Source organism: Octopus bimaculoides, chromosome 1 (assembly GCF_001194135.2).
Source record: "Octopus bimaculoides isolate UCB-OBI-ISO-001 chromosome 1, ASM119413v2, whole genome shotgun sequence".
Lineage (NCBI taxonomy): Eukaryota > Metazoa > Mollusca > Cephalopoda > Octopoda > Octopodidae > Octopus > Octopus bimaculoides.
The window spans coordinates 159,184,598-159,200,492 of NC_068981.1; the positions used below are offsets into that span (position 1 = coordinate 159,184,598).

The 15,895-nt window shown below is 35.7% G+C and overlaps 1 protein-coding gene across 1 annotated transcript in view; it reads right to left on the bottom strand.

The window, feature by feature from the left end:
* The window catches only part of LOC106884407 (integrin beta-like protein 1), a 61,474-nt gene extending 46,888 nt beyond the window's left edge, over positions 1-14,586 (bottom strand). The window contains exons 1-6 of the mRNA XM_014935770.2: positions 14,452-14,586; positions 12,424-12,505; positions 11,369-11,478; positions 7,596-7,682; positions 6,535-6,572; positions 1,588-1,657 (exon numbers count right to left, since the gene is read on the bottom strand). Coding sequence (XP_014791256.1) covers positions 1,588-1,657; positions 6,535-6,572; positions 7,596-7,682; positions 11,369-11,478; positions 12,424-12,505; positions 14,452-14,571 — 507 coding nt within the window. The 5' untranslated portion in view covers positions 14,572-14,586. The remainder of the gene's footprint in view (positions 1-1,587; positions 1,658-6,534; positions 6,573-7,595; positions 7,683-11,368; positions 11,479-12,423; positions 12,506-14,451) is intronic.
* Positions 14,587-15,895: the final 1,309 nt, after the last annotated feature.

Sequence of the window (15,895 nt, forward strand, 5' to 3'; positions counted from 1 at the left end):
GAGCGTGGCCGTTGCCAGTACCGCCTGACTGGCTCCCGTAGGATTTTCGAGTGAGATCGTTGCCAGTGCCCCTGGACTGGCTTGTGCGGGTGGCACATAAAAGACACCATTTCGAGCGTGGCCGTTTTCGTGCGGGTGACACGTAAAAGCACCCACTACACTCTCTGAGTGGTTGGCGTTAGGAAGGGCATCCAGTTGTGGAAACTCTGCCAAATTAGATTGGAGCCTGGTGTTGCCATCCGGTTTCACCAGTCCTCAGTCAAATCGTCCAACCCATGCTAGCATGGAAAGCGGACGTTAAACGACGATGATGATGATGATATGTACATGTGTATATCTATGTATGTGTATCTTTGTGCCTGTGTTTGTGTCTCCCCCACCCACAAACTGCTTGACAACCAGTATCGGTGTGTTTACATCTCCGTAACTTAGCAGGTCAGCTAAGTTATGGATCAATAGAATCAGTACCAGGTGAGCTGGCAGAATCGTTTGCACGCCAGGCGAAATGCTTAGCAGTATTTCGTCTGCTGCTATGTTCTGAGTTCAAATTCCGCCGAGGTCGACTTTGCCTTTCATCCTTTCAGGGTCAATTAAATAAGTACCAGTTACGCACTGGGGTCGATATAATCGACTTAATCCGTTTGTCTGTCCTTGTTTGTCCCCCATGTGGGCAGTAAAGAAATAAGAATAAGTACCAGGCTTAAACAGTAAAAAATGAACTGGCATCAAATTATTCAACTAAAATTCTTCAATGTGGTGCCCCAGCATGGCCCAGTCTAATGACTGAAACAAGTAAAAGAATAAAAGAATAATATCAACAAAATGTCATTGCTATTAAGAATTTAAATTATAAAATCAATTTGTGAGAAAGAATGTAATAAGCTGATATTGAACTAATAATGAATATACTTTTCATTCATTACTGACTATGAAACAATATGTATGTATGTATGTATGTATGTATGTGTGTGTGTGTGTGCGTGCATGCATGCATATGTGCCTGCATGCATGTGTGTGCGTGTGTGTGTGTGTGTGTATGTGTGTGTGTGGTCCAGAAACAAGCAAGATATTCAACTTCATAATGAAGCGGTTGTTGTTTCAAAATTTCCCTCTTCTAGAAAGATGTCTAAACAGAAGCTAGAGGTCTCTCACTCCCAGCTGTTGGATGGCCAATGACTCTACTGAATTCATATACTGTGCTTTGGACAGGTTTTGTTTTTCATTCTGCAAAGTGTCCAGTGTAAATCACCCTCCTTACCAATGTTGCTGGCTTAGTTGAGATGGGGCAACTACGCAACAGGTTGTACTGGGTTACATGTTAACAGCACCATAAGAGAGACCTGACATAAACATACACACACATTCACACACACACATACACACACACACACAACTAACACTTGCTTCTCATAATTTTAGTTTCTTGTTTTCCCCCTTTTTACTCACTTTGTATTCCTAACTTCTACTTTAAGAGGAGTCTAACAGAATCTTGTACAGAAAGATAAGAAACTCATCTAAGAAATAACATTATTCAAAATATTAACGATATTTAATATAGATAGATGATTGGAATAAAACAGTACATACTGGTATTTTATTGCAGCGGCAAAAACCTCTTGAACATCTACCTCTGTTTGAGCAGATAACTGATGAGTTACTAAAAAAAATAATAAAATAAAATAGATAAAATATTCTGTGGTAGAGTATAACTGATTTAATTTTTCATAAACTATTCTTTCCAAGAAACTTTTGAAATACCTATTTTAAAATGTTTGATGTTGTAGTCGTTAACTGGTCAGCCTCTGGTCAACCTTGATTGAGTTAGTATTTCATTGAAGGATTTCTAACCATGACCTTTCTGATTTTTTTTTTTTTACATAGTGTATCTAAGGTTACATTTTTAAATGTGTTTCTGTTTTTTATCTCTTTTTTTGTGTTCATTTGATCAGAAAGAATTCCATGATGTTTTTTTAAGCTTAGCCAACTAGCAGAAGACTAAGTGTAGACCAAGAACAAGATGGTTGGATGGTATTCATAGTCTTGGTTTGTCACTAGGGAATCCAGCCAGAAAAATGTGATGATGGCTGTTTGATTTAGGACCCCCATGGTGGAGGTACCTGATGCCTCTACGGCTATGATCCTCCCCAGAATAGTGAGTGGAGAAGATGGATGGATGGATTTGACAAATTTTGCTGCTACTTCTACTGTAGAGTAGTTGAAGAACTTCACTGAGGTTCCTTGTTTCTTCATCTGAATATGGTTGCTATTGTTTAACTCCATATCAACTCTGATCTAGTAGACCTCATTTTTGGTCTACTACCAGGTATCCTGCTGGTTCAAAAGGGTTCCAACTATGACCATCTTCTATTTTCCCTATGTGCAGGAAACCTAAGAACATATGATTCAAACCATAACATAATATGCACTTTTTGATGATGGTAGAATGTGATTTGAGAAAGATTTCTCACATGTCAAACAATCACATACCATTCTTCTTAATATTATTTCAATATGGTTGATGTTACGGTTGACTTATGATTCAACTGACTTATGATCAAAGCCATTCCAGCCATGATGGACTCATCTTTTTCCTGTGTACAGAAAACCCAGGAATACATCATTAAATGTTCACTTTTAAGATGGTACAGAGAAACTGATATTTGAGGGAAATTTGACAGTTATTTCTAGTATAATATAATAATGAAATTATTGTGTACAGTGCTCAAGTGCACTACAACTCATCAAAGCTGCATGTACAGTACATAGAATTATGTACAAAAGTCAGGAAAGTGAATAGTGTAAGACTCATGATATACATATATGCATGTGTGTGGAGGCAGGGATATCAAATGTAGAGTTGGCAAATTTCAGGAAACGTAGCAGTTTTAAAGGCTGCAGTGTCTCGGCAACTAACAACTGATGCAGGTAGTTTGTTCCATGCCTCAGCAACTTTGAGTGTGAAAAAACGTTTCCAAAAGTCATGGAAGCTGTTTCCAAAAGTCATAAACCCATAGTATTCAAGTTGGTCATATCAAGCCTAAATATTTTACTAGTTTTATGTTAAAACTGGCATCTCACACCTACCTTACAATGTCATTCTGAATGTAAGCAATCATATGAAAATCTTAGCTACAAGATAATGCATGATAAATTCAAAACAATGTGAATAAATAAGCATTGCATTTGAGAGAGTAATCTGAATGCTAAAGGGTTAAAAGTTATTGTAACCATTATTACTGTAATAATATCAGTCTTGAAAAGTTGTTTTTATTTTATGAGTAATAAAGCCAAGACAACATATATAGTTGATAGAAAATCCTTACATGTGTTACTGATATTTTTTTAAACCTAAAGAAATGAAAAGATATGAAATCATAATGTAGATGGATGTAATTAAATGACATAAGCATTTATTCAAACCATTTGCTATGTGAATGTAGAGAAGACGTTTCTCATTTGCTCAAAGTGAACAATGTGGTTGTTGTTTAATCACAGATCAGCTCTAATTGGAAAAACCTATGACAAAAGGCACTCCAGTCAAGACTATCTGTTATGGGGATAATAGTAATAATGGTATACCTCTCCCACGTGACAAGTGATATGTGATAGTCACTATAAATAAGTGATGTTAGTCAGTATAAGGAGAGAGTCCAAAGTAGACAGTCATAGATTAGTCCTGTCTTACTTGTCTAACAACTATATTGCTATACTAAAGTGGGCATTATAACAATCCAACATAAAGGATTACAATGCTGACCTGCTCTTTTGAGTAGTGGAAACTTCATTGTTAAATATAAAGCTTGATTTCAGAAAGTAATTAATATGGAGGATACTTTATTGAAAATTGAGGCCAGTCAACCATTACAAAGGTATCACGTTACAAGGAGGAAAGGTGGATATTGTTAGTGACGAGATGATACACTTGCCTGCCAGAAAACAACTTCTGCTTTCTCTTTCTTATGTTTTCTATTTCCTTACAACGCTGACCTGTTTTTTTTGTGTATTGGAAACTTCATTGAGGAATATAAAACTTGATTTCAGAAAGTAAGTAATATGGAGGATACTTTATTGAAAATTGAGGTCAGTCAACATTACAAAGGTAAGGAGGAAAGGCGGATATTGTTAGCAGCAATAGAGCAGACAGATGAGATGGTACACTTGCCTGCCAGAAAACAACTGCCACTTTCTCTTTCTTATGTTTTCTATTTCATTCTTTCAGAGAAGTGGTTGGTATAAGAGGCAGTGAGAAATATAGACTACTTAGAGACAGTGTGATAAGCAGTGAAATAAAGGACTGATAGTGTTTTGGTTACATATATAGACATGCTTTCATAAGCTCCATTATTATAGGGATATTACAGTTATTATCAATATTATTATTATAACCATTATTGTTATTATAGTAGAGGACACACTACTTTGTGGTTAGGGTGTTGCACTCATGATTGCAAGATTGTGTTTCAATTCCTTGACCAGGTGGTGCATTGTATTTTTAAGCAAAACACTTCATCTCACATTGTTCTGCAATCACTTTGACACCTGACATATGGCACACTGTGCTCCTTTTCAGGTAACGTCAATTCGATGGATGGAGTGAGCAAATGTACAGCACATATTTTTGATCACTATAAACAAATCATTTGTGCAGATCATTCAGCAAAAATGCTAAATATTCATATGTTGTCTTCAATGACAGAGTCCATCATTATAGCAGAATTGGTGTAATTCCAGTCAAAATACTTTCTGCTATTCACTTACATTCCTTTACTTTAAATTTGTGACATTGATGTTCCAAGGATAGAAATTCTATTCATTACAAATAATATAAAATCATAGAAATTAAATGTTAAACAAATCATCATCATCATCATCATCATCAGCAGCAGCAGCAGCAGCAACAGCATCATCATCATCATCATCATCATCATCATCATCATCATCATCATCATTATCATCATCATCGTAATACTTGTTGCTGACATGAAGTGGGATGACAAGGAGGACAGGATCAGAAGCAAGAGGAAGCAATGTCTTGTCAAGAAGTGGGGTATTTGAACAGCCTCTTTCTTCACTGGGGCCTCAAGCACGACAGATATGTTTTGAGGAGTAGTCATCTTTTCTGGACCAGAAGCTTGGGTAGAGTGTATGTGAGGATATGACTGCTAAATTTTGTTGGTTCTCCTGACCCAAAGTTTGGAATATACTTTTAGTTGAGATGGCACTAAAATATCTGATTTTTTCTAATTTTAAAGGTTGTTCTGACTGGACCATTTTTTAGGAATGAAGGTTCCCACAAAATATGTCTGCATGTAACAGTGGTAGTAGAATACCTTGTAATGAAATAATTATAATTTCAGATAGATACAAATAATTGACAATGATCAGAAGGCTTAACAGAACAATAATAATTTATTGTAAGAGGAATTGGTGACAGAATTAAATAGAAACTTGCTTGCCAGTGTATGGTGTATAGCATTCAGTGATAAGGTAAAACAGTGTCCTAAGTTAGTTATATACACTTTTAAAATCCTGGACATAATTCACAAATCCCCCAAAAGTGTATGCAGAATATTAAAGACATAACAGTTACGGTTACGGCATAAAGTAAAAAATGTGGAACATGATAAATGTTCAAATAGTCCATAAACAGTTATTAAGTTCTAGAATGTTCTTCCATTAGATATTTTCCACATGGGGTTGAGTTGAGACAGAAACATGACAATATCTTTCTCGCTTGGATGCCTGGCTTGAACTGACTAAGACTTTCCCTTGATAAGCAGCAGTGTGTATCTATGTACAAGGTAAAGTATTTGGTTGAACTAACCAGATCATGCATGAGGCACCTTTCTGTCCCTCAATACTACTCCCCCCAGTTAAGGGGTCTTGTCCTGTAAGATGCTTGGTGACCTCACTGTTACTGATGCCAGGTAAAAAGTACCCAGTACACTTTGTAAAGTGGTTGATGTTAGGAAGGGCATCCAGCTGTAGAAACTGTCGAAATGGACAGCAGAACTTGATGTAGACTTCTAACTTGACTGTTTTGTCAAACTGTCCAACCCATGCCAGCATGGAAAATAGATGATGTTGATGATATATATGTGGCATGTAAAAAGCACCTACTACACTCTTGGAGTGGTTGACATTAGGAAGGGCATCTAGCTGTAGAAACCATGCCAAATTATATTAAAACCTGGTGCAACTCCCCAGTTTACCAGTTTTCAATCAAACCATCCAACCCATGCCAGTATGGCAAACAGACATTAAATGATGATAATGATGATGATGATGATGATACATATATAAATATATATATGTATATGAGTGGTTGGCGTTAGGAAGGGCATCCAGCTGTAGAAACTCTGCCAAATCAGACTGGAGCCTGGTGTTGCCATCCGGTTTCACCAGTCCTCAGTCAAATCGTCCAACCCATGCTAGCATGGAAAGCGGACGTTAAACGATGATGATGATGATGATGATGATGATGATATATATATATATAGTAATATACAAAACCATCATGTCAAATTTTCTTACCTTTCAATGCAATGGGTGTTCAAATGATTTCTTACAACCTGTAAAATTAAACATATATATTCTTTTAAATCAGGAATATAATATAGGGCAAATATTTATTAGATGTCCTGCAACTTAACAGAGAGAGGATTTAGGAATGTAATTGTGTATTTTATAAATAGTTTATGTTTCTATAAAGGCAAATGTGTGCCCTTACACGCAAACATGTATTCATGCGAAAAACTTACATATGAAAGCTTTACACCCATATTCAAATACCATTGCCTATTTATCTCGTTCCTGTGATTTCATTTGTAGAGCTGTGATCATTTGTATATCAAAAATACCTGAATCTATAAACATTATGGCAATTCTACTGATTTATTTATCATACACACCTCACAAAACTGTTGTGCTCTATACATCATCATCATCATCATCGTTTAACGTCCGCTTTCCATGCTAGCATGGGTTGGACGATTTGACTGAGGACTGGTGAAACCGGATGGCAACACCAGGCTCCAGTCTGATTTGGCAGAGTTTCTACAGCTGGATGCCCTTCCTAACGCCAACCACTCAGAGAGTGTAGTGGGTGCTTTTACGTGTCACCCGCACGAAAACGGCCACGCTCGAAATGGTGTCTTTTATGTGCCACCCGCACACCATATAAATCATTACTCCACTTTGATAACCATTTGCAAACACCATTCATACTATTTTATATGATTTGAGAGTTTGTAATCCAGTACCTTATTTGGTCAAATATTTTACTTCTGTATGAATATAATATAAATATCACATCCATCAAATCAACTTCATCCATATATAAATACTGCTTGCTTCAGTTATATTTTTATACACTATTCAAATGCTTTGATAATGATCTCACAGTTATATCAACACCATACTTGTTATAAATATTATCAAAGCAACAGCAGAATTAATTATTTGCTTCCTCCAAATTCCCTGTATGTAGGCAAGAGAACCTTTCCTTTAAATAGTTCTATCAATTAAACAAAAGTTGGTGTCTGTTATGTATCTCAATGTTAACAAATAAAAATGAATTTCTTTGATCTACAGACCTGCTTCTTGTCACAGAATCTACCAAAATATGGTGATTTGCACTGGCACTGATTTTGAATACAATTCCCATGTCCATTGCACAGTTGCTGCAAGAAAAATATTGCATTTAATAATTTATTGAAGACTAAAGATGTGATTATTAACAAAGGATCATGATTGTGAATCATTATAAAGAAAATTAGAAAGAGTAATAAAAATGAGGATGATAGTAATGATGGTGGAGCGGCACAAATATTAATTCCTTAATGTATGTAGTGTGACCATCTGATGATGAATCAACTCCTAAGTCCATTACCTGAGACCACCCCAGGTTTTATGTTACAGGTGTTCTGTTTCAAAGTTATGAAGTAGCATCAAAAAATTCCCAGACTAGTTTGTAGTACACCGACAGATGGCAGCACATGGTTGTGTGTGCAGTGAGAGGTAGCAGTGACTTTCATAAGGCAGTGTGCCAAGTGCCATTGCTGTGTTTACTTTGCAAGTTTCTCATTTTTTTCCTTTGTCATTTCAGCTCAGAGCTGTGGCCATGCTGATGTATGCTGTAGTCTGTAATTTTGTCACAGACAGGAACAAAGAGCAAACGTAAAATTTTGCATTAAACTTGGGAAGTCTGCTACAAAGACATTGAGCATGCTTCAGAAAGCTTACAACAATGAGGCATTGGGTTGTATGCAATGTTTCAAATGGAACAGATGCTTCAAAAGCAGGAGGCCATCTCTGGAAGACAATGAGTGATCTGGAAGACATGCCACAAGCATCACCCCTGGATATGTGGTATTGTGCATTGAGAATTCATCCCCCAGGGTCAGACCATCAATCGAGAGCTCTACTGTGACATTATGAAGCATTTGAGAAAGGACATTTGGTGAAAGCTACTGGATCTGTGGAGTCTGAAGAATTGGATTCTTCACAATGACAATGCACTCTATCACCAAGCTCTCCTTACTCATGAGTTTCTTGCCAACAACAACATGGTATTGCTTCTACACCTGCCCTAATTGAAAGATTTAGCACTTGCAGACTTCCATGTCTTCCCCAAGATGAAAATGCAGTTCAATGGTTGTTGTTTTAACACTGTTGTCAAGATCCAATGTGAATTGCAGAAGATCTTAGACCCACCTATAAAAAACAACTTCCACAAAAGTAGCAGAAATGCTGGGACTGGTGTATTGCTGTGCAAGATGACTATTTGAAAGGAGATGATGTTAAAACTCAGGTAATAAGTTATTTTTTATTGAACATCATTAGTCCTGGAACTTTTTGATACCACCCTGTATCTACACCATTCAAATCTTCTATGATTCTCAAAATTCACCAACACCATACCTGATGTTCCTTTCTTTTTTCTTCTTTTTTAATGACTCATTCACTGTTCACTTTCCTGTCTTTTGTGCATTATTTTATGTACTGTACATGCCCTTTTGACTATTTTTTCTGAGCAGTTGTAGTGCATATGGGTACTGTATGCAATAAATTCATTATTATTATTTAAAACTTTCATCAAAATTTCATCTTAATTTATGCTCCAAACACCAGAAGGTTTATAACAACAGTTATTTCACTAAATTCTGTATTATTTTCAACATTAATTTAATGGAAATCATATTCAAAAGAAATATGGTAACAAAAAGGTTAACAGCAACAAAAATTTCTTAGCTTCTTTCTAGCAATCTGTGCCTTCTCATAAATAACTGGAGATAGCTAAGACTGGGATTTGTGAGAAGAAATCTGAACTGATTTCTGTAAATAACAAGAACAACTTAAGCCATGTGAAACATCCTTGATTAAGGCAACAAAGTTTCCTGTTGGATAAGATCAGTTGATGGAAGCTGAAGACAAGAAAAGGTAGCCTGAAGCAATGATATTACCGCAGTTTAGTAAATAAAGACAAGGAAATATAATTATGATAATGATGATAGTGACAATGAGGTGAAAAATAAAAATATTGGAAAAAACTTCAGAAACTGGAAAATAACAACAATATTATCATATAATCTCTCTCTTTATAGTATCATCTTCTCTCTGCTTTGTAATGTACAGAAACAGAAAATTAGAAGAATAAGTGGTGTGTCTTCTAATTATGTCAGCTCTGTGAAGGTACATGGCCTAAAGTCTGAGATAATGGGCTCACTATTACAGATCTTGAGCATAGTCTGTGAACCAAACAGTGCATTGTGTTCTTAAACCAGGCACTTTATATTGCTCCAGTCTACTTAACAGAAGAATGAGCACCAACCAAGTGTTAGTGTAACCTCTTCCCTACTATTCAACTGTCACATTCTGGAAGTTGTACAGGGTCAGGGTGGAAGGTCTAAGAGAGTGTCAGTGTCTGCACATAAATACATAACTGCTTGGCTGTGTAGTAAGAAGCTTGATTTCCAACCATATGGTTCTAGGTTCAGTCCCACTGTGTGGCACCTTGGAGAAGTGTCTTCTACTATAGCCTTGGGCTGACCAAAGGTTTGTGAGTGCATTTGGTAGACAGAAACTGAAAGAAGCCCACTGTGTGTGTGTGTGTGTGTCTTTGTGCCTGTTTGTCCTCCACCACTGCTTGACAACAGTTGTAGGTGTGTTTATGTTCCTGTAGCTTAGCAGTTTGGCAAAAGTGACTGATAGAATAAGTACCAGGCTTAAAAAAATATAAGTAAACTCTTCAAGGTAATGCCCCAGTATGGCCTCAGTCCAATGACTGAAAGAAGTAAACGATAAAAGAAAAAGATACATGCTATCAGATCATCCTCTATTACTGATGATAGCTGTTATTCTTTTATTCTTTTACTTGTTTCAGTCATTTGACTGCGGTCATGCTGGAGCACCACTTTGAAGGACTTTAAGTCAAACAAATTGATCTGAGGACTTATATCTTAAGCCTAGTACTTATCTATTAGTCGCTTTTTCTGAACTGCTAAGTTTTGGGAACGTAAACACAACAGCCCTGGTTGTCAAGTATTGATGGGGTGACAAACACAGACACAAAGACACACACACAAAGACACACACACACACACACACACACACACACACACGTGCACAAACACACACACACACACTCACACACATATAGATATCCAATGAGCTTCTTTCAGTTTCCATCTACCAAATCTACTCACAAGGCTTTGGTCAGCCCAAGGCTATAGTGGAAGACACTTGCCCAAGGTGCCACGCAAACATCAGCTACTTAATAAAAGATACTTATAACAGATACTACTAACGATAAATACTTTACACTCTTATTATAGATATAAGATTTAAATTAAATTATTAATAAAATAGATGTAAGAAAGACGACAGAATTCTGCTTAAAACATGCTATAACTTTTTTATTTTTTGGAATCTTTAGAAAATTTTTGCAAATTTTATTCGGAAATTCACACAACTATGAGGAAAAAATTTATTTTTTTTAATCACAGTTTAAAACACAATCAGTCTGAATTTTTCACTTAAATCCCAGCAATAGGCCATTAAATGTGTTTATGGATAGAAAGATATTGAAAAACATCAATATGTCAGGCAAACAAATGAACAAGAAGGGTATGAGGTGGTCATGAGATGTATTAAAAGTAACAGCTACATAGCCCTTAAATCATGCATCAAAATTTAGTTGTTTTTTTTTGTTTTTTTTTTTGCATGATTGTATGAACTCCCATGTGTAGAACACAATTTCATGAAAATTTTCTAAAAATTCCAAAAAATAAAATAGTTATGAAGGATTATATAATGTGCATAAACCAGAATTCTACCAGAAAGATTACCTTTAAGAAAACCTACTTACTCCATTTGGTGAAAGACATTTCTTATTGCTTTGATCAGCTTCACATGCTTCTCCACTATATTGCTGTTGGCATGAGCATTTACCACATACACAGGAGCCATGGCTAATACCTAGAAAATAAAATCTTAACATTTGACATTATATTCAATATATGCACTGTTAATTACATATCTATTTCTCCATATATTTAAAATCTGCTATCATCAGTCTTTCATCACACTTTCTGTTACAAGTTTACATGCATGGATGACTATAAAAATGTAAGCCAAAGAATGTTTTCTTTTTACATACAATACAGTAAGATATATATAAATTTATATGATAAATATATATATATATACACGTGTATAAGGGATGACCACTAGGTGGACATCCAATATGCTAGAAAGAGGTCATCAACGACCTAACCACAAAAAAATAAATAATGTTCTCCAGAAAAAATTTCGCAAAACACCAGAACATTATTTTTCTTGACCCTCATTTCTAGCTTCATCATTTGGTTACTTCATAGAAACAATCATTTTTCTTTCTAAGCCAGTTTGCATGTCCTGCCTCATCCTCTATTTCCAAGAGAACTCCCACTGCTATACTATTAGCACCATGCCACACAACACCCTTCTCTGATGAAGGCTTATACCAATTTCCTCTCACTAGATCTTATCTCCCAGCTCAATCCCTCTGCTCTCCTCTACACATAGTTACATGCAGTTTGGAGCCACCTAGCCATAGGGTGATGCACCACCAGTTGGTTGCACTTTGAAAACAGCTCTTGGTGACTCAGATTGATGGACAGAAGAATGAATTAAGAGATGGGTAGGCAGATAGACAGACACACAGATAGACCAACAGATAGACAAATTGACAGACTGTCAGACAGACAGATAGATAGACAAACTGATGGGCAAAGAGATAGGTAGATGAATAGATAGACAGAAAGAGAAAGCAAGACTATTTATAGGGTTTGTCAATGCAAGAAGTTAAAGGTAGTTGTCATTAAGATTTGAGTAAATTTATATTGAATCAGAATTAATAGACATTGTTACCACATTATGTACCTCCACAAATCTTTCTATTTGAAGTAGGGCAGCTGGTATCATCACACTCACAGTACAATCCCCGGTAGAGTTGATTGGTTTTCTGAAGTTTAATACAAAATATATTAAGTTTAACAAAAAAAAAAGTTCTTTTAATAGCATTCAGAAATATCAATTTTCTGTGTGTATCTCTGCAAAATCTAGGAAAAAAAACATTTACTAAATCTTCTCGCATACAAGTTCACATAGTATATAGTGTGAACATGTAAGATAAACATTCAAATGTCAATATTTTTCCAAATCCTATTGCATTTTACATGGAATTTTTGATCCTCCAAAGTTGTCTTGATGTATAAGTTAACCCACTTTTTTAGGCTCTAAATTTTGGTCTGAAAACTTCGACTTTTATTTTAGAAAATATAGTAAAAAGGTATGACAGCAAAAAGTTATACAAGATTGTATGAACAAATTCTAGAAGTTCATCACTTCCTAGTTAAAGATAACAGTCTAAATGGGATTAGTAACCAAAGTATATTTTCACGTATTGTTGGCTACACCATTGTAATACCAAAACAAAACATAAGTACTTCAAGTATTTTCTGCTATAACCCAGGGCCAACCAAAGGCAATAAATGCAAGCACATTGCTTAATGGTTAGGGTATTTAGCACATGATTGTAAAGATATGAGTTCAATACCCAATAGCGTGTTGTATCCTTGAGCAAGACGCTTTATAACTTGTTGCTCCAGGCAAAATGAGTTGTGGCTGTAATTCTAAGGGCCAGCCTTGTCACATTCTGTGTCATGCTGAACCTCCCTGAGAACAATGTTAAGAATATGCATGTCAGCAGAGTGCTCAATCACTTTCACATTAATTTCATGAGCAGGCTGTTTCATTGATAAGGAGATCAAGTAAGTTCACAAGAACATGAGGTGAGTGACAGATGGGTAGAGATAGGGAATATAGTGATATTAGTGAGGCAACGAACAACAAACAGGGGAGGATGTATGGTCAATGGTGAATATCAGTTTGGAGGAAGGCGAAGGAAATAGGAGTGGCTCAGGGAGGAGGAAGTGATGACTGGCAATACAAAATGTGATGTGGAGAGTAGTGTGCAGAGAGAAAGAGGGAGAAGTGCTCAGTGACGAGGCCAGAGATCAGAGGTAAGAATGAATATATATATATATATATATATATATATATATGTATGTATAGAGTGATAAACAAGGGTGGGTGGAACATCAATGGCTGATATGAGATAGTGTTCAACAGTGGTAAGGGAAGGTGTTGAGAATGTAAAGAGGCTCTTAGGAAAGGAAAAACTGGTAGGACAAAAGTGTAAAGGATGAAATGTATGTATAATGTGTGAGGGAGAGGGAAAGAGAGTGTAGAAAATTCTCATCTCATCTCATCTTTTCTACTCGCTTATTTTTGGGAGGGTCGTGGGAGCAAAGCCTTCCATTGTGTTTTGTCAGAAGCAACTGTCCCCAATTGATCTGGCTGGATCCTCAAGTGAAACCAATCACAAGCCCAAGAATGTTATCCAACCATCTTGCTCGTGGTTAACTCCTGAATATTCTGCTGGTTGGTTTTGCCTGTAAAACCTATCCTATGATTCTTTCCTGAGACATTCTTACCACTTGTCCATAGTATCAGAGCTGTGATCCCTGAATTTGAAGAATTAGCAATTCTACTTGGAGAGACTCCCTGATCTCTAAGTTATGCACTCTGTCAAGTAACATTACTCCAAAGACCCTTTGGAGGAACCCTATTTCAGTCAATTGCATTCACGATCATATTCTTCCAATCATTACAAAAGATGCATGATCATAGGTAAATGTAGGTAGTTAGCTATTGTTGAAGATAGCAGGTTTGGCTTTTACACCTACCTGCTGTCTTCCAATGACTAAACATCGAAGTTGGTGCATTACTGCGCCAGCTCCTAATAGCAAATTAATTTTTAAAATAGCAAATGATAATAAAAAGTGTTATACAAATTGCTTTATCAAATTTTAATTTCTTTATAATTAATAGGAAACTGGTACTTACTGGTATTTTATTGCAGTGGCAATAACCTTGAACACATTTTCCTTGATTTGAACAGATTTCAGTTGTACCACTGCAGCAAAATATGAAAACAGATCCAGTAAAAGTGTAACAATTGCACATTTATTCAATATCAATAATTTGATGAACCAGTGAATTGGTCTAAGACCATGCATAGAAAGAGAGACAATTACATTACAGAACAGTCATTTTAACCATTTAAGAATAATCAAAAACTGTTACATTTTCATTAGTTTGTTATGAAGTGCTAAAAAGTTCCATTACATTTCTACACCAGTGTCACTGAAACAATTCCACTGCATCTGTTGAATATCAGTTAGTGGTATGTTTTTCCTTTTTATATTCTTTGAATGCTTTCTTCTTTTTGTCCATTTAAAAAAAAATTTTCTTTCCCTTTCTTTTGTTATTGTTGCATTCAAGTTTAAGCATGTCCATATAATATATAATGTAATTATTTTATGTTTTAGTCAGTTGTCCTTTTGTGTGTGAATAAATCTACTGTTTAGGGGTTTTCAAAGGTTTCTTTGTTTTATATTAAATTTGTTAGTTGCTTTTACCACACTTGGATCTTTTTTCAATCATCAAATATTGTCATACTACCTCTCCTCCTGTATGAAGGATATTTATCTAAACTCATCTGTCTCTGCTAAGTCACTATCTTCAATAATTTCCATGCCCAAAACTCCTCTAAGCTCTTGAAATCTTCTAATACCAACTCTTCAATTATCAAATCTGAAATATTTGCTCTTCTGAATTATTTCTATAAGTTAACAAACTCATGAAACTATCTCCTTGACTAACATATTATTCTTTGAATGCTCTACATTGGTCTTTACTCTGCAATCTTTGCCACCATTGGCTCATTTGATTTCTGCATAATTATTCCTTTTATTCCACTTTATTTAATTCTTATAAGAAAAGTTTCAGTATAGCTCATGTTTGTTTCCCTCCCCTATTCATCTCAGCTCTTGTATCTATGATATATACATATATACATATTCCGTTATTCTTTTATTCTTTTACTTGCTTCAGTCATTTAACTGTGACCATGCTGGAGCACCATCTTTAGTCGAAGAAATCCCCCCCCCCCACCGGACGTATTCTATGTAACCTTAGTACTTAATCCATCATTTTTTTTTGGGCTGAACTGCTAAGTTACGGGGACATAAACACACCAACATTACTTGTCAAGCAATGGCAGGTGGACAAACACAGACACACACACACGCATAAATATATATATATATAGGTAATAGTAATTGTTTCTTATTAGGAAACAAATTAGTTTTTTACAGGGCTGCAAAAAGAAGTGCTCAAGTTAATTGAGACAGGGATAAAAAATTATTAGTTACAGAATAAAAGCACTACATTTGGGTCAACGACTCAACATACAATAGTCCCCTCAATAAATGATCATATATAAATG